The following is a 19714-nucleotide window of genomic DNA, read 5'->3' on the forward strand; positions in this document are numbered from 1 at the left end:
TCAACAGACGACATTCCCCGAATTCATTCGCTATTGCCACGACCTACTATCGCGGCCGCTTAAAGTCGAAAATCCATCACGCTCCACCACAGGGACAATTCCTTTGCCCAAAGGAAAATTTTGTCCGACTCGACTTCGACCATGGCTAGATTGCTCTTCCCAGCAGCAGGGTATCTACGAGTCCGTGATCAGATATCTACAGCCAAATGAGGCGGTTCCAGCCCGGCTCTTCGCTCCATTGATTGTGCTTGAAGATCTCGCGAGGCGATTCGCCCTCCGGCCCATTAGCAGCGAGCAAGGCCTCGAGACGTACGAAAGGATCGCCGTGGAAGACCATGTTCGCGACATTATCACAGAGCTCTGCAAGATCCCCGCGGCTAGAGGCGAATTCAAGCTCGGTGATGGCGTCTGGTTTGATAATCATACCAACGCTCTAAGCGAAACTGAAGCGGAAGTTGACGCTATCTATATATCCGACGTACGTCGCCCGAGACCTGATCAATTCTGTCTCCATCGAGTGGACGGCAATACCAACTCTCTTCTCCTTATAGTTGAGTATAAACCGCCCCATAAGCTATCAGTGGAGAATCTTAGAGCGGGACTCCGACCTATGGAGTTATGGGAGGAGCTTGTGCGGAAAGATACCATTCCGACGGATCCAGCGGAGAAACTTCAATATAATGCAGAGCGGATGGCAACTTCTGCCGTTGTCCAGGCTTATGATGCGATGATTCAGGAAGGTTGCGCATACTCGATTTTGACCAACGGGCTTACTCGAGTCCTTCTCTATATCCCATACGACGATCCGGCCACGCTGTACTACTACCTCTGCGAGCCTAACAGGGAAATCGATGGGGGAGACTGGCAGAGCATGCAGCAGCCGAAAACTTCGGTAGCCCGGGAGCTTTGTCTTTGCCTGATGAGCTCTCTTTTACCCTTGCGTAACCAAGAGTGGCGGAACTCGGCACGATCACAGCTCCATGTCTGGGAAACCAGCTTCGATCATGCCCGTTCCCTCATTCCCACGGACGAATTACGACAGGCTCCTCCGCATTGTGATAGCATTGATGGGTACGTCAATCTGAACCCCAGTTCTTCGGAGTACCAACCATCATCGCCGCCTACCATGTACTCCCCAACGGCTACGAATCGCCGAATGCCGACAAGATCTCAAGCTGAGTGTGCGCCTTCGGATCGTGGCGACCGTACGCGTTCAGGAGACTCGCCGGGTTTAGAAATGGATCAGACGGCTGGGCGCAAGCGGGGATTCAGCCAAGTTGCATCTTCTTCCCCGTCTTCCCAACGAGCGGCTCGTCAGCAGGAGACTGGGAATGGCCAAGGTACCCAGCCCCAATGCCGTGGCGCGGAGTTTTGCACGCAGCGGTGTTTACGGGGGCTGCAATCTAGAGGCGTCTTAGACGACAGTTGCCCAAATGTGCTAATGCATCGACAGAGTAGCCATAGTCCCAATCACCTGATCAATTCGGAGAGCTTGGTGGGCTTACTCAAAGCACAACTGGACGAAAACATCGACCGATGCTCGCCCCTCGGGATTTGCGGGGGCTACGGTGCCCTGTTCAAATTGACATGTGCCAGATACGGCTATACAATCATTGGCAAAGGAACTACGTCAGAACGGTGGAATACGGTTTCACGCGAAGTCGAAGTATATAAGGTCCTTAAACAAGTTCAAGGACTCGTGGTACCTGTCTTCCTGGGCGCAATCAACTTGAAAAAGACCTACTTCCTCCATGGGGCAGGACAGATCCGCCACATGCTTGTAATTGGCTGGGGAGGGGAAAGCATAACGTCAAAGGAGCTGAAGCCATGGATCGAAGAGGAGATCCAGAGGTCGAATCTAGAAATCGAGGCTTTAGGGGTCCAGCACGACGATATGCGCATTGAGAACGTTCTTTGGAACGAAGAGCGTAGTCGAGTGTTCATGATCGACTTCCATGGATGTATACTGAGGCAGCCACTCCTCAAGGAAACTCGACTAAGTAAGAGACGAAAAGTAGTCATGAAACATAGCGGTCTATAATCACAGATACGTACTCCATGCACGCAGTATGTAGTTGTCTTCGCACCTACACAGTCTAGCAATAGCCTTGATAGAGTTGTCGTTTGTATAGCCATGTTATTTTAACCGGCAAGGATTACCCAAAGAATACCGCCGACGTTGCCGTGGTAGTATATTCAATGACGGAGATAATATCTTTAGGTTCTTATTCTTATTAGTCAACCAGAGAAGAGCACCGGTGCCCTTCTCAAGCCAGGAGACGAAGAAAGGGTGGCTACGGATCCACTGGCATGTTAATGAGATTGGATTCGAGGGCTACTTGGTGTCTTTTGCGGCATCATGGTCATTGAGGAGCGTTATGCACGTTCGCCCTAAATCGCTTAGAACTAGAAAGCAGTCAGCTACAGCCGTGAAATGGAAAACCGCCGCACTAAGCAAGGTGCTACGAGCATTGCCAGCTTCAAGTTGGACAGACTCGAGGAGAACCAGAGTTGGCATAATCCTCAGGCCTCCCTCCTTCCTAGACGACATGTCGTCTCTGCATCTTCGTTGGAGACCCGAGTTTAGACTGGCATCAACTTGAAAATAGGCGTGCGGAGAATATAAACAATACGGAAGGTGATTATTTCATTACCAGAGAAACTACTAGTAGCTAGTAGTACTTTCAATTTATAGACCTGTTTGTTCCCTTTCATCGACTTTGTCCAAGCCTTATTTCATTGCGCATTGCTAGGCGTCCAAAATTTCAGATCGAGGCCTTGAGGACCTTGAAGGCATCGGCTGCACCACCGTTGAAGCGAGTCTCTGCTGTCTTCCAGTTGATGACGCTCCAGATATTCTCCACGTAAGCGGCCTTGCCGTTGAGATACTGCGCCATGTTTAGTTGATGCTCCATGACAGCGGGATATGCCTGAACTCGCCTGGAGGTAGTATGCGTGCTCCCACATGTCAACGCCAAAGATGGGGACCTCGCCGCCGACAACAGGGTCCTGGTCCTTGGTGGTGATGATGCGCAGACCCTGCGCGTCCTTGACAAGCCAGCCCCAGCCGCTCCCCTGCAGGCCAAGAAGAGCCTTGTTAAAGTGGCCCTTGAAGGCGTCGAGGCTGCCCCACGTGCTCTTGATGGCGCCGACGAGCTTGGGGGCGCTGTCCGGGTTTGCATCGGGGGAGGTGGCGGGAGCAAGATTCTCCCAGAAAAGCGAGTGGTTGATGTGGCCGCCGCCGTTGAACCTAATGGAAGACTGGAGGGCAATCTGCTGGGTGATGTCGTTGTTAGAGGTGGCGTTTGCGTAAGACTTGAGGGCGATGTTCAGGTTGTTGACATAGGTCTGATGGTGCTTGCCGTGGTGCAGCTCCATGATCTGGGCCGAGATGCTGGGCTCAAGAGCCTGGTCTGTTTAGCAGCAGATTCCACGTGGAAGACACGACATACATTGTAGGCGTACGGCAGCACCGGGAGGCTGTACGTTCCAACGGACATTTTGGTGTGCAGAAATCAGCGGTTCTTGTGTGCGTGAAGAATACTGGCTGGGAGATGTTGTGGGAGATGTTGTGGTGATTGTAGAGAGTGAAGCCGATGTGAGAGGATATGGAGGAGGAGCTAATATGTAGACATGCATGGCATGATCTAAGATGACGTTGAGACCAGTAGTTCGGCGAGCGCCACCGATGCACAAGTTGTCCGGTAGCCGGTAAGAGGCTGGTGAGGCTTGGAAATATCCAAGTCGATTCAGCACGTCGAATAATGGCATGGTGGCGCGCCACTTAGCTAAAGTTCATCGTACAACCAACTGATACAGTTGGTCACGAGAGCAACATCTGACAAGTGCTCCGTCGAAATTTGCCGTTCTATTCAATGAATGCTATCCAATCTGCTTTGCCGCGCATTTCTTGATCTACCACCAGGGACTATCAGGACTGCAGAAATCCCGGTCTGCCCATTTGAATGGGACACGAATGACAAATGTCATCTGGAGCATTCCCCCTCAAACCTGCTCATCTATGATGATGATTCATCCGCCCGATTTCCAGATGTGGAAGCGGGGCTTGTGTTTGGTTGGCTGCGATTGGTTGGATTGGGGCTATCAAGGTTCCCCAGGAGAGCAGTTGTCTAAATCGTACGGTCGTGTTTTCCCTTTTCCCCGTACCTAGATGGACACACAGAGCTTCAATATTTAACTGGGCGACATACCAATCGGATTCTCACGGCTACCTAGTACTGACCTATGCCTACCTCCCCTCACCTACTAATAGTATTTCGCGATCCAAATATTGCTCTTAGACCCCCCTACCTCAGAATCCATCCTAAAGCAGTACAAGCACAATGTGCGGCCCCAAGACTACGAGTCGGCCACCCGCAGGCGCCGTAGCGGCTCTCAGGCCTTCAAACTCCAACCACGCTCTACATCCACTAGCTGCCGAACTTGTCTTTTACACTCCAGGTAGGCTAGAGAGCTGCAGTGCAACCCGTATGCGACTCACGCCGACCGGCGAGAACGGCCCTACTTCGCTGCCGGAACCCCATGTCATTATCCAGTAACCATCAGTATATCACCGTCCGTCTTCTACAACGAGGACCCCCAGTTAACGCGTCGTCACTCAGCACCACGGACGACGACCTGCGCTCTGACGTCTCTGACTGTGGCGTCTTCCGTCAATTCGCCCTCCCCGCGTCGCCGCTAGACGCAACAAGCTATTATGTTGAACTGTCACTTGATACTCCTCTGACTATCTTGATTGGCGGTGACGGCATCCTTACGAGACAAGTGTCGCTTTGCTCCGGGCCGATCCCCTCGCCAGAGAATACCATCGCACAGGGCATCCTGAAAATCAACTTCTTGAGGAAACCCCAAGCGGCTTCAGCCATTCACGACCAGTCCTCCACCGCAACTGCTACTATCCAGCCAGCATCCCAGCCCGGGGTGTTGACGCCGTAGCTACCTGGGGGGCAGGCATAATTAGGCGAAGCGCAGCTTGATTTGCAGGGTTCCACGCGAAGGAACTTGTATTTTCAAGGTTTCGACAGGCCCTCGAGGCTACCAACACTCTGTTCTCGGTTTACAGGTCCTATTATCTCAAAGGACTGTGCCACATGAGTCACTCATCTGTGAGACCGGGGCCCCGGGATTAGGCGGGCGCGGTGCGCGGGCTGTGCTAATCACGTCGGTAGCCTTGAGACTTGTTCGGTGGTTGAACAGATTCATGCAAGGGCTGGTCGTGTTGTTACATTAGGTCTGTATAGCCGGATAGGCAAGCGCTGGAAACTGGATAAACTACGAGTACGAATACCCCTCCCAATCGTCCTTCTGCGATTGGACAAGGACAGTGCCTATCGTCTCTCCCTCTCTCCCATCTTTTAGCAACTCAATGGCTGGTGAATCAAGGAGCTGGGGAGGGGGGTGTTCATGTAATTGGCTGAAAAAGAATGATGTCAGATTCTATTGGACCGTTGCCTTGTTTGTTTCATGCAAGGCAAAAGCTGCCTATAAGCGGCCAGACTCTAGTGCTTACTACTGCCTAGTATCCCACCGTAGCCTAAGGCACCCTGGTAAGCCTCAGTTGTTGCCTGTGGTGGACTCACGGGGTGACTCAAACCACGACCATCAATGCTAATGAAGTATCCGTAATTCGTATAGGATGCCTGTAACAGAATTCCAAAGGCCAAATAGAAATATATATAAGCCTCGTTTCTGACCAACGTCTTCCTGACTCTTTTGTTCTTACGAAACACAGTCCAAGCACCGAGTCTCGCAGCTTGGCCTACCATATCCGACAATGGCTCGAACAAAGCAAACGGCCAGAAGGGCCCATAGGCCTACGGCACACAAGTCTCACCGTGAACATGACACAGAGTTCATGGCAATCCAGAAAGAAGCCCAGCGCCGCCAGCGCATCCTGGCCGAACAGCGCCGCTCTGCCTCCAAGTGGCGCCCCAAGATCCCCGAGGTCCGCAAGGCCAATTTTGAAAACTTCAAGAACCGTTTTCAGGATATCGAGGAGCCGGACTATGCCATCGACGTCCTTGTTGCTGGCTCCGGGCTCCAGGGCCAGATCCGTCGCGAGAAATTCCAGCGAGGACGCGAGGAGATTGCTCGTCTGCGCCAGGACTACCTCGGCATCGACAGCCAACACACCTCTACGAAGAGGACAACGGCAGCGGAGAAGGCCAAGCGGGACAGGAGGAATGACGCTGCCCAGCCGGACGATGCCTACATGCAGCGCATCCGCATTCAGTCGCAGCCTGTCCTAGGCCATCTGACCTCGCTACTCAACGAGACGGCACGTCGCTCCACGCCCCGCACCTTTGTGAGGCCCTTCAAGGCTCTGGTCTACTTCCAGCCCAAGATGAAGGAGGCCCTCGCGACACTGGAGGAGAAGTGGGGGGATGTGGAGGATCTTGATGACGAACAATCCGAGACCGTTGAGATAAGCGCCAGTGATGCTGTGATCGACGTCGCAGCCCAAGAGGCTGGCACCAGCGACGAAGCCAGCGGTACCCCAGAGGATGGCAGCAAAGATGACGACACCGAGTCTCTTCATTCTGTGGATTCAGACGCAGATGAGGACTTTGACGGCGTCATGGACAGCGCCGAAGCCCTGCGGGATATGCGATGTTACGTAAACTTCATCGACAACGAGGTCATGCCACTCTACAACAAATATGACGGCAACGGCGCGGACAAGGTTAGGTACGACGACCTATGGTGCTTGTTCCGCCCTGGAGACCTCATCCACATGCCCACAGGAGGCGAGAGCGGTGGGCGATACCACGAGATCTGGCGCGTGTACCAGGTCAAGGTCCCCCAGCCGGAGACCTCATACCGAACAACCGCCTGGGAGTTTGCCGATGACGATTTCTTTCAATCTGAAAGCAATAGCGCATTCCAGGTCTCTGCCTACTACATAGATCACAATGGCACGACCTTTGGGGCCGTCAAGCGCCGGTTCAACATTGAATCCTTTGTCGGCGAGCGCCAGATCGACTCTCTCGAGGTCTACCCAATCCGGTTTAGGGACGACCACAAGCAGCTCATCGAGTCTCTCCAAGACCAGGGCCGCAAGTTTGTCAGTTACTTGGATGACCGGCACCAGCAATACAGCGCATGGACCTTGACCAGGAACCCGCCTGTCGGCGACTCCGAGCCCGATGAGGAGATTCTGAACGATGAGAACTATGACAAGATGCGCCACCCGGAGTTCCTCGAAAGCGATATCATTGTCGATCTCACAGAGGCCTATCAGAAGGTCCCCGACTGGAGGCCTGACTTCCACCGCCCGAATGCCAGCAAGCCTATCCAGTGCGAGGCCCGCGATGATGAAATCACAATCCAGCATTGGTTTGACGGTACGAGGAACTCGCTCGCCTACACGCAGGAGGATATAGTCCAGAAGGGCGACGGCGTGGAGATCCGCCAGCGCCGTGACAACCTCGCCGCGGATGCATTCCTGAAGGCGCGAGCCAAGGGGTCTTCCCGCGCGCTCGACAAGAACCCCCAGACCCAGAAGCTGCGCGACGAGGACCTCGTCCTGCTCCCCAAGCGCATGTTCGCCTACGCCCTCCGGGAGCGTCGTTTCCTGCCCATCGACCTCAACCTCCTCCGCCCCATCCGCAGGGAGGTGGGCGTCTTTGAGAACCTCCGCATCCAGCCCGACTACAAGGAGGTGGTGCGCGGTTTGGTCATGTCCCACTTCCAGAAGAAGGTGCTGGAGCGTCGCTATGCAGATGCTGCGACCGAGGGGCCGGGGCAGGATCTCATCCAGGGCAAGGGTCGCGGCCTGGTTGTCCTGCTTCACGGCGTCCCCGGTGTTGGTAAGACAGCTACGGCCGAGGCGGTGGCCATGGAGAATCGCAAGCCGCTGTTTGTGATCACTTGTGGTGACCTTGGACTGACCCCAGATGAGGTCGAGTCCTCGCTCAAGAACGTCTTCCGTCTCGCGCATCTGTGGGACTGCGTTCTCCTGCTGGATGAGGCGGATGTGTTCCTCTCGCAGCGGTCGAAGCACGATATGAAGAGGAACGCACTGGTGTCGGTGTTCCTCCGTGTCCTGGAGTACTACAACGGCCTCCTATTCCTCACCACGAACCGAGTTGGCACCATTGATGAGGCGTTCAAGTCTCGCATCCACCTCTCCCTCTACTACGTACGCATTCCCCACCTCCTATCCCAGCACGATCTACATGCTGACTTTCCTCCTTAGCCGCCCCTTGACAAGACGCAGACCCGTGACATCTTCCGCCTCAACATCTCCAAGCTCAAGGATATCGAGTCGGAGAGGCATAGAATGACGGGCGAGCCCGCTCTCGTCATCAAGGACAGTGAAATCCTTGACTTTGCCTCCAAGCACTACGAGGACCTCGCCCGGTCCACGGGGTGCTGGAACGGCCGCCAGATCCGCAGTGCCTTCCAGATTGCATCGAGCCTTGCGCTGCACAACTATGCCACCCAGGTCGACCTCGCGCGTTCGAGGGGCCAGGCGCCTCCCGCGGCGCCGGTGCTAGGCCGTGGGCTGTTTGAAAAGGTGCAGCTGTCGACGCAGAGCTTCGACCGGCATATGAAGAAGGAGGCCGGCATGTACGAGAGTGACGTGCCGCTGAGGGGAAGCTTTCAGGAGTAGAGGTGAAGCATGGTAGGCTATTGTAACAAGTGGCCTTCTATAAGCACTATTATATGCATGTCGCTTTCGTGGCTAGGCTTGGCCGATTTCGGCATGACGGTTTTCTTGAGCAGTTCTCCTTTCTAGCAATGGTTAGGCTTCAACATGAGTAACGAGACAGTTATATCCAATTAAACAGACGCTACGTCTTTTTGAACATTAGAGACCTTGGTACTCCGCTCAAAATTCGATGTTTACTACTATGTAACTGGTTTCCCAAGGACTCTAATCTTGATCTCCTAGTCCCAGGACGCCAGTGTCAGGGGTCCACACTGTCCGTACTAGGATGCCTAAATGCAGGTAGTTATCGGAGAAGATTTATTTAGAGAGGAATATCTATGATTATTTCTATTCTATTCTATATTTCTATAAATCTATGTTCAATTCAAGGCTGATAAAGGTCATAATGATAAGGTTCGCGCCGAGAATACCTCAAACCGTGCGTTCGTCCTTGGACGGTCCGCTGGAGCTCGAATGGCCCCGCTCTTCATCGCTCTCAGCAACACCCTTGAGACGAAATCCCCAGCTTGACCGCGGTGTCGGTTGCGTGAAAAAGACGCCATCGACAGGAACGGGGTCTTGCATGAACAGATGCATCCACCAGTAGTATGTCCCTACCATGAGGGCGCCGCCGATGATGTTGCCCAGGCCTGCTGGTATGATGCCTATAATGATCTCGTCAGCACTTCTGCCATCCCCTACGACTCTACTTTAGAACATACCCTTCCAGATATAAAGGCCCGTCGTCAGGCCAGGCGTGCCGAGGAAAATCCCCATAGGAACAAGGGACATGTTGGCGACAACGTGGTCCAGCCCCAACGCCACGAATCCAAAGATGGGGAACCACATGCCCACCACCTTGGACCCCAGGCCCTTGGCCTGCATCGCCATAAAAGCTGAAAGACAGACGAGCCAGTTGCAGCCGATGCCACGGAGGAAGATCTGGTGCCACTCCGGGGCGAGCTGCCTGTGTTCCATAGATGCAATGACTTGTTCCTTGTATGGGGAGGAGCTCAAAATGCCGCCGTCTGTAAATACAACTGTCAGTTGCTGGTAGATGGATTACGAGGGGTGAGAGACGAGACGTACAGCCGATGATGACAATAGTTACAAACAGTGACCCGGCTAGGTTTCCCCAGAAGCAGAGAAACCAGTGCATGGCCAGCTTCCATACCGAGAGCCGCTGGTGGAGTGCTGCCACGGTGGTGTACTATAGATCATGTCAGCCTGTCGCAACTTAGCGTAGGATGTCAAGGACGTACGTACCATGGTCGTACTGATAAAGACATCGGCGCCAGTTAATCTATTCCCCAGCCCATTAGCTCCAGGATATCCTCTCATTCGAGCTTCCAGGACGTATTCCTCACGTAATTATGACAAACCCAAAAGGGAACAGCAAGGCTGAGATGATTCGGATCACCCCGGGAGCGTTCTCCTGGTACCACGGCGCCGTGTTGCAGATGTTGGACATGCCGGAGGCGAATGCTAGCAGGCAGCCAGCCGACACGGCAGACAGGAAGATCTTGTCAGGGCGCATGTTGCCCTTTGCGACGCCGGCGCGCGAGACCAGCTCGATGGTCTCGGCCGGCGTGTAGGCGGCGAGGTTGACCACCGTCACCAGAGTTGGATTTGCCATCTTTCGAGCCTCGGAGAGTTTCTCCCGACTCTAAATTTCTCTATGACGGCGCTGAAGGCGAGAACACACTCTACGGACGAGATGAGCACCTAGTTGGGACGTAGAGGCGGCCGAGCAAGGGGGCTCATATTGGCCCGAGAGATGGGCAGACTTGGCGGTGTCCTCGGGAATCCGGCATTCGAATATTCTCCAGAAGAGCTTCAAAAGCCCTTAAGGGGCCCAGTATTATCGGTGTGGGCCGATATACGGATGTGCCCTTGCTCGTCGGACCCGTCTAACTCCCGGATCCGGCTATGGATTCCAAGCGTGCTTCACCGCAGTCCGTTCAAAAACCCTGCAACAAGGATTGCAGTCTTGCCGAGTTTCCTCCGAGGGTCCGTTGCAGTTTTTAGCGATGATATGTAAAAAGAGCCTTGCTATTAAGGGGGGGCAAAAGTTGTTCGCCCCAGCCCTGCTCAATCAGGCGATTTTGGAACGTTGTGGATATGCGTTATCTGTGGAGATCTTCGACTTTTGCAACGGCTTTGAGGCTTGCGACCATGCCGCAATGAGTTTGATGCGGGAATGAACAACCAATCGGCTGTTGCGGTTCCTGCTTCTTCAACCTTATTCTGACACGAGACGAATTTCGTCCCTGTGGTATCGGGCATCTCTCGGCGTGGTGCGAAGGACCCAGCCCCCTGGTGCTCAGAACCGCTGAATGCGCACGCAGTCTCACGGTGAGATCACACGACGTCATATTGCCATGTTTGGCCATCATAATTGGAGTTAGATTTCTCTCAATTGTTATTGAAATAGTATTTCAAATGTCTTTTGCCAACTGGAAGCCAATGTTCTGGGCCGGTTATGCCGCTAGATGAATGAGTTGTGTTTAGGCTCCAAAGCTACCATAAGAAAATCTTGAAGATTGTACCACTCTTATGCAGGACATTACCCAAGAAGTGTAAAAAAGCGATGCGAATTTATACCTTAGCCTGCAGACCCGATAGGTACTGTCGAAACTACGGCAACAGCGTGTTGATATTGTCAGCAAGGCCCAGGGAGCGCAGGGGTTTAGGGTATGTCGTCTCTGAGGGCTACCCTGGGGAAAGATGGGAAACGGAGGCTCATCGACTACAAATCGAGACCAGCCGGTGGCTTTGATACAACCCCTCTCGGGGCCAGCTTTTAGCATTTCATACCAGGCTGAAAATTCAAGGCTTTGGTGCCTATTATCGTTGTGAAGGCTCGTAGTTGGTTTGACACCCCCGGAACTGCTCATTTCCTTCTAAAGGATAGAGAGGGGCAAAAAAAGGATGCAGATATATATCTGTACAAAAAAAGAAATGAACTGTGCTCTCCGGTACTGGGAATCGAACCCAGGGCTTGACGGAACGCTAGGACGAGGAATCTCGCCGTTTGAGAGCGTCAAATGTTGGCCACTACACCATACCGGATGGGATGATTGATGTTAGGCTATGCTCCTAATTTGGACTTGTCCTTTCCTGGGTCGATTTTTCTTTAAAAAAGTGGGACAGGGAGGGGCTTAGAGGAAAAGGCAAAAAAGATAAATGAAGATGTTCTCCGGTACTGGGAATCGAACCCAGGGCTTGACGGTACGCTAGAACGAGGAGAACCTCGCAATTTGAGAGCGTCAAATGTTGGCCACTACACCATACCGGATGATTTGTGATTGGATGGAAGATGGGGTGGCAATACGCTTGATACAGCCTGTCTCCCGTAGCCGAAGTGGCTGTAGCTGGGATTAATTCTTGGGAAATGCATACGTGGACTGTTCACAGTTCTCTCGCAGGAAAATTTCACCTCCGTAGCGGAATCCCCGAGAGCCCGGACTTGGTGGGGGCTGCCGGAGCCGGACTCGGGCGACAGGGGTGAATCCAGGCAGGTGCGACCCAGAGCGCCGGTACGGGTACAAAGCCAGCATTCCAATGTCCACGGAGGGTCATCTGTGTATTTGAACCTGAGAAATCACCCATGGGACCCCCCATAAAGAATTTACTAATAGTCTCCGTAGAATACTATTACAATTATGGCCCAGTGTGCGACTCTGAGTCGCCTATCCCCAAAACCGTTACTGGTTCATTGCCCCTCTCACCAAACTCGTTTAACCACCACGACTTCCAGACAGCCCTCGACGAGGACAAGCACCATCGGCATTCTTAGCTCCGTTTCCATCAGAGAAAGCCCGACGTTGATCAAGGGCCGTTCATAGGTAGGCAGTCAACATAGAGCTGCCGGCTGATACCATGCACCCCGCAACATCTGCACCTCTGGTGGGCTCACATGCAATGGCCAGCTCCCACCACGTCATCTGCCGACATGGAATCCGCACACAACCCAAAAATCCAGATGCGGCATCCGCCCGTCCGTCTCGGGCCAGAAGAGGGCAGATTCCCGTAGGGGGGACGAGGTGGGAAAATGCAAACCTGGCTTGTGGGAGTTGTCGGGTTGCGCCCTGCATGTGGTTGGTTGGGCCTGGTCTGTCGGTGCCAGCGGAAGAATGTTGGGAATATTACCACGTATTGGAGCGTACATCAGGACACCAGAAGCAGGGGACTGGGCCAGCCACAAATTCCGGGAACGCGGCCCAATGCACAGAAAAATGAGAAAACGTGTTTACCGGCAAAGCTTGAAGTAAACCCTGTCGGCAGCTCAGTTGGCCGCTCGCTCAAATCATGGCCGAATCATGGCGGTGGGCACTCAAGACTCAACCCTGTGTTCTCAAACTGGGCGTCGGGTCTAGGTCCAGGGCATATTATGACATTGGATGGGCTGTGCATATGTCCCAGATGCTGCGGGCTAGACAAATTTATAATATTAGACATAATCAGTTTGTTACGCTCCGACTCAGTTAGACGGCACTCCCGAACTACCCCCACATCGGGACAAGACGTCTCCGGCGTGACAAAGATGGGAACAGGTTTATTCGGATTCTGTGTGTTTTTGGCCATTACTCCAAACCATAACACCGTAGAAGATATCTCCCAGGTCTCGTGGGCGGTGACACCAACTTGACCAACCTTGATTCTCTTCCCCGCCTCGGCCGTCGACCCCCCGGGCCTGAAACAGACAACCCACGGCGATCCCTGCATCTTGTCCCCCGCAAACACGGAGGTATTCCGACTACAGAATCCACATCGCGTTGGTCGTATCCCCGTGTGTGACAGAGTTGTTCCGGGCCAGTATTATATGCCCGTCCCGTCCTCGTGTTGCTCCAGACGATGTGCCGTCTATTGCCTTGGTTTTCTCCTGCTCTGTCTCTCCCACGGCAACTTCTGAGCTCATCATGTAGCAATGGAGCTATACCTCCGAGACAACGGCGACGAAGAAGCACACGCCTTTGTGAACCCATACACACAGCTCAATGTCGGGCTATGGTTGCTCTTCATAGGGGCCACAGCCTTTCTTGGGCTCCGTGTCTGGGTCAAGGTCAACTGGCGGCATGGCCTATGGTACGATGACTGGATCCTGATCATATCATGGGTGAGTACTACCACATGACTGGGAGGGCTTTTTGATGATACCTGCTCAGTACTAACACGGACACAACGCAGATGGTCCTCCTGGCCAACAACAGCCTCATCGTCCACGAGTTCCGCACGGGCTACGTTCTCCAGGACTCGGAGCAGAGCTGGGGCGACCGCATGCACATCCTCATCAACGTATCCTCGTGCGGGACCCTGATCGGCCAGGCGTGGACCAAGACGGCCTTTGGCGTCACCCTGCTGCGCATCAGCAACCGCTGGCAGCAGGCTGTCCTGTGGTTCTGCATCGTCACCATGAACATCTGGATGGTCCTCAAGGTCGTCTTCCAGTGGGCCAGGGTCTGCGACAAGGACAGCTACGACAACTGGTACAGGCTCGACTTTTGCATCGGGTGGAAGTTTCGCGACGACTTCAAGGAGGGCGGGAATGGTGAGTTTCAGCACCTAATAGCTCATGTGGGGGGTTATTAACCGTTCAGTCTACAACATCATCATGGACTTTATGTTTGCGACATTCCCGTGGCTCATCTTCCGACGACTTGAGATGCGCAGAATCGAAAAGATCGGCCTCTCCATCACAATGAGCCTGGGCATACTGTGAGCCTCCCTTCCCCTGTTGTCACGTAAAACCATGGCGCTGACCGTCGCAGCGTCGCGATAGTTTCGGCTATTCGAGTCGCCTGGAAAGATGACGGCAATGAGCGCGACAAGTGGTATATTTGTAAGTCCTCGAACCTGTCGTTTGCCTTCTCATCGCTGACCCAGCGGTGTCTATGTAGGGCGCAACGGTCTATCTCAAGTCTGGTAAGCTCCGGCATGGTGGATCCTCTATCTTTGGGTTCGCTAACAGAAACGTCTTAGGTACTCCTCTGAAATAACGGGCACTATACTCGTCCAATGCATTCCAATCCTCCGAACCGTCCTCCGAGACATGCACTCCTCCTTCCGCTCTAAGAGGCGTGCCTCCACCGCCGATGGGAACAACCATGTCCTACCAAACAAATTCAACTCGCAAAGGGTATCTTCCGTCACGGTAAACCACGGAAACTTGAAGGCTCAGGACAGACTAGAGCTGAGAGCTATCTCAGAAGACATGGATGATGTCTGGATCAAAGATCGTGTATCGTCTGAGCTGGACAGCGGCGGCCAAGACGGAGTTGACCGGACGTCCGATTACCCCTCATGGCTGAGAGGGCCAAGCAGCCCATCGGCTCCAAATTCGGATATCGAGCAGGGCAAGATGTCTCGGAGCAGCACCAGGGACAGCATGGAAGAGCCCTTAGACCAGGGGTTGTGGCCGCCGCCGCGGTAGTCACGGCAATATTTGGCAACGAGTATATGTAGGCTCCAAGGTGACACTAGAAAAAGACACGATTGTTGTTCAATCACCACCTGAGTAATTTTCACCACTTCCCCGTCATAGGGCGCGATCTTGTAGACGATGCTTGCTGGGTGGCTGCATGAGCTCGAAAAAGGCATCCTGCACGGCGTTCGTTGTAGATTCGATGTAGGGCATGTCAAAAATGTTGAAGTGGTGCCCCGGGATCTCGAACACCCGGATGAACATGTCGGCGTCGTACGTGGACCAGTTGAGCGTTTCATCGTCGCGGAAGACGTCGACGCGGCTGAGTTCGCCTTGGCCCAAGGGGTATCGATCACGGGCGCGGATGAGCACCGCCTTGGGGCGCTTCCCGGCGAGGTGACCATCCCAGACGGGTGGATCCCATGTATTGGTCATGCGGACAGCTTCTGCCATGGCGCGATTGGAGAGGATCTGGTTGCGCGACTTGCCCTCCTCGGAGAAATCTTTGAGTCTGGTAGTGCCGAAGAGGTGGCGTCCCGCAGAGCCCAGACAGGGAGAGTCGATGAGGACCATGCCCACGACATTGATGTTCTTGTCATCCGCCAGCTCCTTTGCCACCTCGAGCGTCAGCATGCCGCCTAGGCTCCAGCCGCCGAGGAGCAGGTCGACACTACCATCGCGCTTACGGCGGATGCGAAAGTCCTCAGACTTGACGGCGTCGCGGATGTAGTCGGCGTACAGCTTGGCCATCTGGGGCAGACCGCCGGGGAAAGTGTCCCCGGAGTAGAAGTGAGGGTTCCAGATGCCGTAGATGTTGCGATTGAGGGGCCCCAAGCAGTGGTAGGGAAAGGTGGTGCCACCGCCATCGTGAATGAGCACGGCGGTCGTCGAGGAGGGGGGGTTATCGGAGCCCCAGCTCTCGGGCTGGACAAGCTCGGGATTGAGATCGTTCATCTGGTCGCGGTTGTGTTTGATGGTGGAGGTCCGATTTCGCGTCTCGTAATCAGGCGGGAAAAAAATAGGCTACCTCAATGTCGTCGCTCCCCACGCACCCCGCCGTATCCGCAACCTGCATGACACTCGATTTTTCCCGCAGATCTTGGTGGGCGGATAGATAGCGCGCAGCTGAGGTCATCGATGCATTCAGTCTATCCAGGCAGCTGGACTCCCAGATATGCCCAAGACAGCAGCGAAGGATGAGCTTGTCTGAGACACTGCCAAGTTGCGGTCAAAGTCTTAGCTTCGGATTGGCAAGTCTTCCTGTAATCCATCTATCGCCGACTTGGTGCCACGGGTTGCCTCGTCTTCCTTCGGCTCTGCCTTTGTGGAAGAGTCTGCTGGCAGCGCTGTCGTCTTCGCTAGATAGCCTTGAAGTCTCCACAGTAGCAGATGGAGATTGACCATGCTCTGGCTGCCCCACCCCTTCAACACTAAGATCTCGTGCTGATCAAACATTGCTGGTGCGCTTTCCTTAAGCCTCGCCATCTCCTCGCTGCCAAGCATCCAGGGGAGGTTGTGGACAGCCATCTTCCGGTAGTACTGTACGCCATCCACGTCCAGCGTTGCGTAGTCTGAGGTTGTAGTTGCGCCGTCGGGCCCATCCACATTCTCGCGCGGTAACCACAGGACGCTCTGACGCCGTTTGACATCCTTAACAGTCTCCCAGCTTGAGACTGGCTCGATGAACTTGTCCTTTGGCCCATGCTCACGATTGGCGCGGGTAATCAGCGTGTCCACGATCGTACGGCGCATCATGCCCAGGACGAGCTCGGGCATGTCCTCACGCCAAACTGGCATTCGAAACTCGTTGGACCATGCCGCGCCTTGCCTTAAGGCAAATAGGCCGCCTAATAACTTGGCATTTGATGAAAGCGGGTCAAGAATATCCTTTCGACTGAGAATGTAGCTAGTAAGCGGTGCTCGGCGAGGGCGACCGTCGGCACGAGCCGGTTCTTCGGGGAGTTCTTTTTCCGTCTTTCGGTCTGACTTTTTGGCCTTCGCATCTGTAGAGGCTTTGTTTCCGGACGCGCCATCGCTGGACTCGGCCGGGGTTTCACTGGGGCGATGTATCGGTTGGACCCTGTCAAAAGCCAACGGTCCAGGCGCATACCATGGCCTCCCAGTAGTTGGGTGGCTAATGATTTCGATGTCTTGAAGAAAGTATCGTGGCATGACTACTTTTGTGAAACCACAGTGTCGGATCGGCGTCGCTAAAGCTCGAGCTATACAATGTCAGTACTTAATGCCACCTCTTGGGCTAGTAGGTTCGCTGTACCATATGGATTCAAGGTCAGCTTCTTCCTGAACCTGCCTGTCGGCGACGAAGGGTCTTCCTTGCGCTGTCGCCGTCTCGGCTTGATCCATGCCGTGTCAAACAGAGGGGATATAGGTAGGTCGCCTGCTGCTGTGGACACGGTTCCTGACTCGGTATCGACGCGTAGAGGGTTGCCATCCGTATCATAACCAAGGCTAGCCTCAACCTTGCGATGTAGAACCTCTGGGGCAAGGGCCGACTTGTCGTATGACGCCCATCGTCGGGCCTGCCAGCTGCGAGTCGTTCGCAGCGTCGCTGCACACCGCTTCATCGTATTGAATCGAGAGAGATGTATAGGGTAGAGCGAAGAACTGGATGTTGAACCAACGGTTGGCGTTGGAGACATGCGGATTGGCGTCGAAAAATTCCCAGGTGGTCTGGGCGGTCCCTGGATGCGCTAGCAGCTGCTGGAGCTCTTCCAGTCTCCACGCCGACGTCACGCCGCCCCCAATTCTCCAACAACGGGGCTGAAGCTTCTTGACTTCCTTTCCTATCTCCATCTTCATTCAGTCTCGCCATGTTCCTTCGCCCACGGCTATTGTCACCCCTCCGAGGGCTATCACTGCGACATGCGCGGGCCTTTGGCCACTGGCCCTCGGCTGGCCCGTCACCGCCGATGGACAATATCCCCATGCCCTACATTGAAGAGACTTCGGTTCGTCGCGTGTCTAAAATAACTACATGTTTGGTCTAGTCTTGCTAACAGGAGAAGGCGCAAGGCAGGAAAACATGTGCGACCGACCCAGTACCGATATTGAGTGAGCGAGACGCTAAACAATCTACCTAGGGGACATTTTCTCCAAGCTGCTGCAGGTACGGTCGCGTCGCAAACCCCGGTCGAAGCGCGCAAGCTCATCCGTCTTTTAGGAACGCATCATCTGCCTGAATGGCGAAATCAACGACTACATGTCCGCGTCTATTGTCGCGCAGCTGCTGTGGCTCGAGTCCGACACCCCCGACAAGCCCATCACCATGTACATCAACTCGCCTGGCGGGTCCGTCACATCCGGTACGAACGAGATAATACTCCGTCGGCGACTTCCACAGCTCACAAGGGGAACTAGGAATGGCTATCTACGATACAATGACATACATCAAGTCCCCCGTGTCGACCGTCTGCGTCGGCGGCGCGGCGTCCATGGCGGCCATCCTGCTGGCAGGTGGTGAGGCGGGCAAGCGTTGTGCCCTGCCGCACAGCTCTATCATGATCCACCAGCCGCTGGGAGGCACGCGGGGACAGGCGTCGGACATCCTCATCTACGCCAACCAGATCCAACGCATACGCGAGCAGTCCAACAAGATCATGCGGCACCACCTCAACCAGGCCAAGGGCTACGACCGGTACTCGTTGGAAGAGGTCAACGATATGATGGAGCGGGATAAGTACCTAAGCGTCGAGGAGGCGCTAGAGTTGGGCGTCATTGATGAGATCTTTACTAAGCGGAGCGACAGGGAGGCGAAGGAAGACAAGGACAAGGAGAAGGATAGCCATAAGAAAAAGGATGGGTCTTCGGGGGATTTCTCCACTAAGGAATAGAATTCCTTAAGTATAATTTAACAAAAGGCTCTCGATTCCTTTGACATCTAACCACGTTCGGTCCGTCTCTAGAGTGCGTTACGTGTCGTTTAATGGGTGATGAGTCTTCTCTGACAGCAACCCTGTCTCGTGCGCTGGATGGGCACTGGTACACCACAATAGTCCGAACATTGGTAAGCATAGCACGAGTTGATCAGGACGTTGATTCAATGCGCAAGTTGAAACATATATTTCATCTGTCTCGGCCGCAACAGACAGCACACACGGGCTAGCCGACCCTAGAAAAACATCGACTGTCAGCCAAATATCATGGTGACCCATCCAGTCTTACCTGAGCACTCGGAAACGCGTGGCCTCTGGCCATCATATGCATTTTCCCTCATAACAAGTCAAGTTGGAGGCGGTAAGCCCGGCACTTGGTGCAGGGAGAGAGTGACAATAATTATGAACAGCCTCGAGAATACAAATGAACGGTTTAAAAAGCATGAACTTAGGAAGATTCAATAACGAAGCAAATGTTTATCATATTCTTTGAGAGGACCACCAATGCGTACTGCAATTTTCGAGAAGCGTCCTCGCCCTCCGTCTTTCGGAATTGAAGCTGCCCCGAATCTTTATGTCAGAGTGGGTGCACCACAGAACTAGCGACCTCGCAGCCAATGGTAGCGACTCAATTGTCAACCGCCATTGAGCACTAGCCGACTTCGGCAACAATTCTTTGGTCGTACAGGCGAGGGCCACAATTTGTGTCATGTTGCAGTATCC

The 19714-nt window shown here is 54.0% G+C and overlaps 7 protein-coding genes and 2 non-coding genes across 9 annotated transcripts; 3 read left to right on the top strand and 6 right to left on the bottom strand.

Moving 5' to 3' along the window:
* Positions 1–2765: 2765 nt before the first annotated feature.
* On the bottom strand, positions 2766–3500 carry SOD2_1 (Manganese/iron superoxide dismutase; the record flags this gene model as incomplete). Its single annotated transcript, XM_083193092.1, has 3 exons — positions 2766–2940; positions 2966–3408; positions 3495–3500. The coding sequence occupies 3 exons, from the start codon at positions 3498–3500 to the stop codon at positions 2766–2768; spliced, it is 624 nt and encodes a 207-aa protein (XP_083052149.1).
* A 2294-nt stretch (positions 3501–5794) lies between these two features.
* On the top strand, positions 5795–8635 carry ACO1O0_003647 (uncharacterized protein; the record flags this gene model as incomplete). The annotated part of the gene is made up of 2 exons (XM_083193093.1): positions 5795–8161; positions 8219–8635. 2 exons carry the CDS (start codon positions 5795–5797, stop codon positions 8633–8635), a joined length of 2784 nt encoding a protein of 927 aa, XP_083052150.1.
* Positions 8636–9106: 471 nt separating this feature from the next.
* Positions 9107–10310, bottom strand: ACO1O0_003648 (formate/nitrite transporter family protein; the record flags this gene model as incomplete). Its single annotated transcript, XM_083193094.1, has 4 exons — positions 9107–9339; positions 9397–9702; positions 9764–9884; positions 10095–10310. 4 exons carry the CDS (start codon positions 10308–10310, stop codon positions 9107–9109), a joined length of 876 nt encoding a protein of 291 aa, XP_083052151.1.
* Positions 10311–11647: 1337 nt separating this feature from the next.
* ACO1O0_003649 lies at positions 11648–11746 on the bottom strand. Its single transcript has one exon. It is a non-coding gene; the product is annotated as a tRNA-Glu (tRNA).
* Positions 11747–11871: 125 nt separating this feature from the next.
* ACO1O0_003650 lies at positions 11872–11972 on the bottom strand. The gene has a single exon. It is a non-coding gene; the product is annotated as a tRNA-Glu (tRNA).
* Positions 11973–13604: 1632 nt separating this feature from the next.
* On the top strand, positions 13605–15107 carry ACO1O0_003651 (uncharacterized protein; the record flags this gene model as incomplete). Its single annotated transcript, XM_083193095.1, has 4 exons — positions 13605–13793; positions 13865–14225; positions 14275–14392; positions 14657–15107. 4 exons carry the CDS (start codon positions 13605–13607, stop codon positions 15105–15107), a joined length of 1119 nt encoding a protein of 372 aa, XP_083052152.1.
* A 105-nt stretch (positions 15108–15212) lies between these two features.
* ACO1O0_003652 (Alpha/Beta hydrolase protein) lies at positions 15213–16052 on the bottom strand (the record flags this gene model as incomplete). The annotated part of the gene is made up of 1 exon (XM_083193096.1): positions 15213–16052. The coding sequence occupies one exon, from the start codon at positions 16050–16052 to the stop codon at positions 15213–15215; it is 840 nt and encodes a 279-aa protein (XP_083052153.1).
* A 282-nt stretch (positions 16053–16334) lies between these two features.
* On the bottom strand, positions 16335–17131 carry ACO1O0_003653 (uncharacterized protein; the record flags this gene model as incomplete). Its single annotated transcript, XM_083193097.1, has 2 exons — positions 16335–17101; positions 17125–17131. The coding sequence occupies 2 exons, from the start codon at positions 17129–17131 to the stop codon at positions 16335–16337; spliced, it is 774 nt and encodes a 257-aa protein (XP_083052154.1).
* An 897-nt stretch (positions 17132–18028) lies between these two features.
* On the top strand, positions 18029–18949 carry ACO1O0_003654 (Clp protease-domain-containing protein; the record flags this gene model as incomplete). The annotated part of the gene is made up of 3 exons (XM_083193098.1): positions 18029–18067; positions 18280–18421; positions 18477–18949. The coding sequence occupies 3 exons, from the start codon at positions 18029–18031 to the stop codon at positions 18947–18949; spliced, it is 654 nt and encodes a 217-aa protein (XP_083052155.1).
* Between the last annotated feature and the right edge of the window lie 765 nt (positions 18950–19714).

This window comes from Amphichorda felina (genome assembly GCF_050947745.1).
Source record: "Amphichorda felina strain 45539 chromosome Unknown scaffold_3, whole genome shotgun sequence".
NCBI lineage: Eukaryota > Fungi > Ascomycota > Sordariomycetes > Hypocreales > Bionectriaceae > Amphichorda > Amphichorda felina.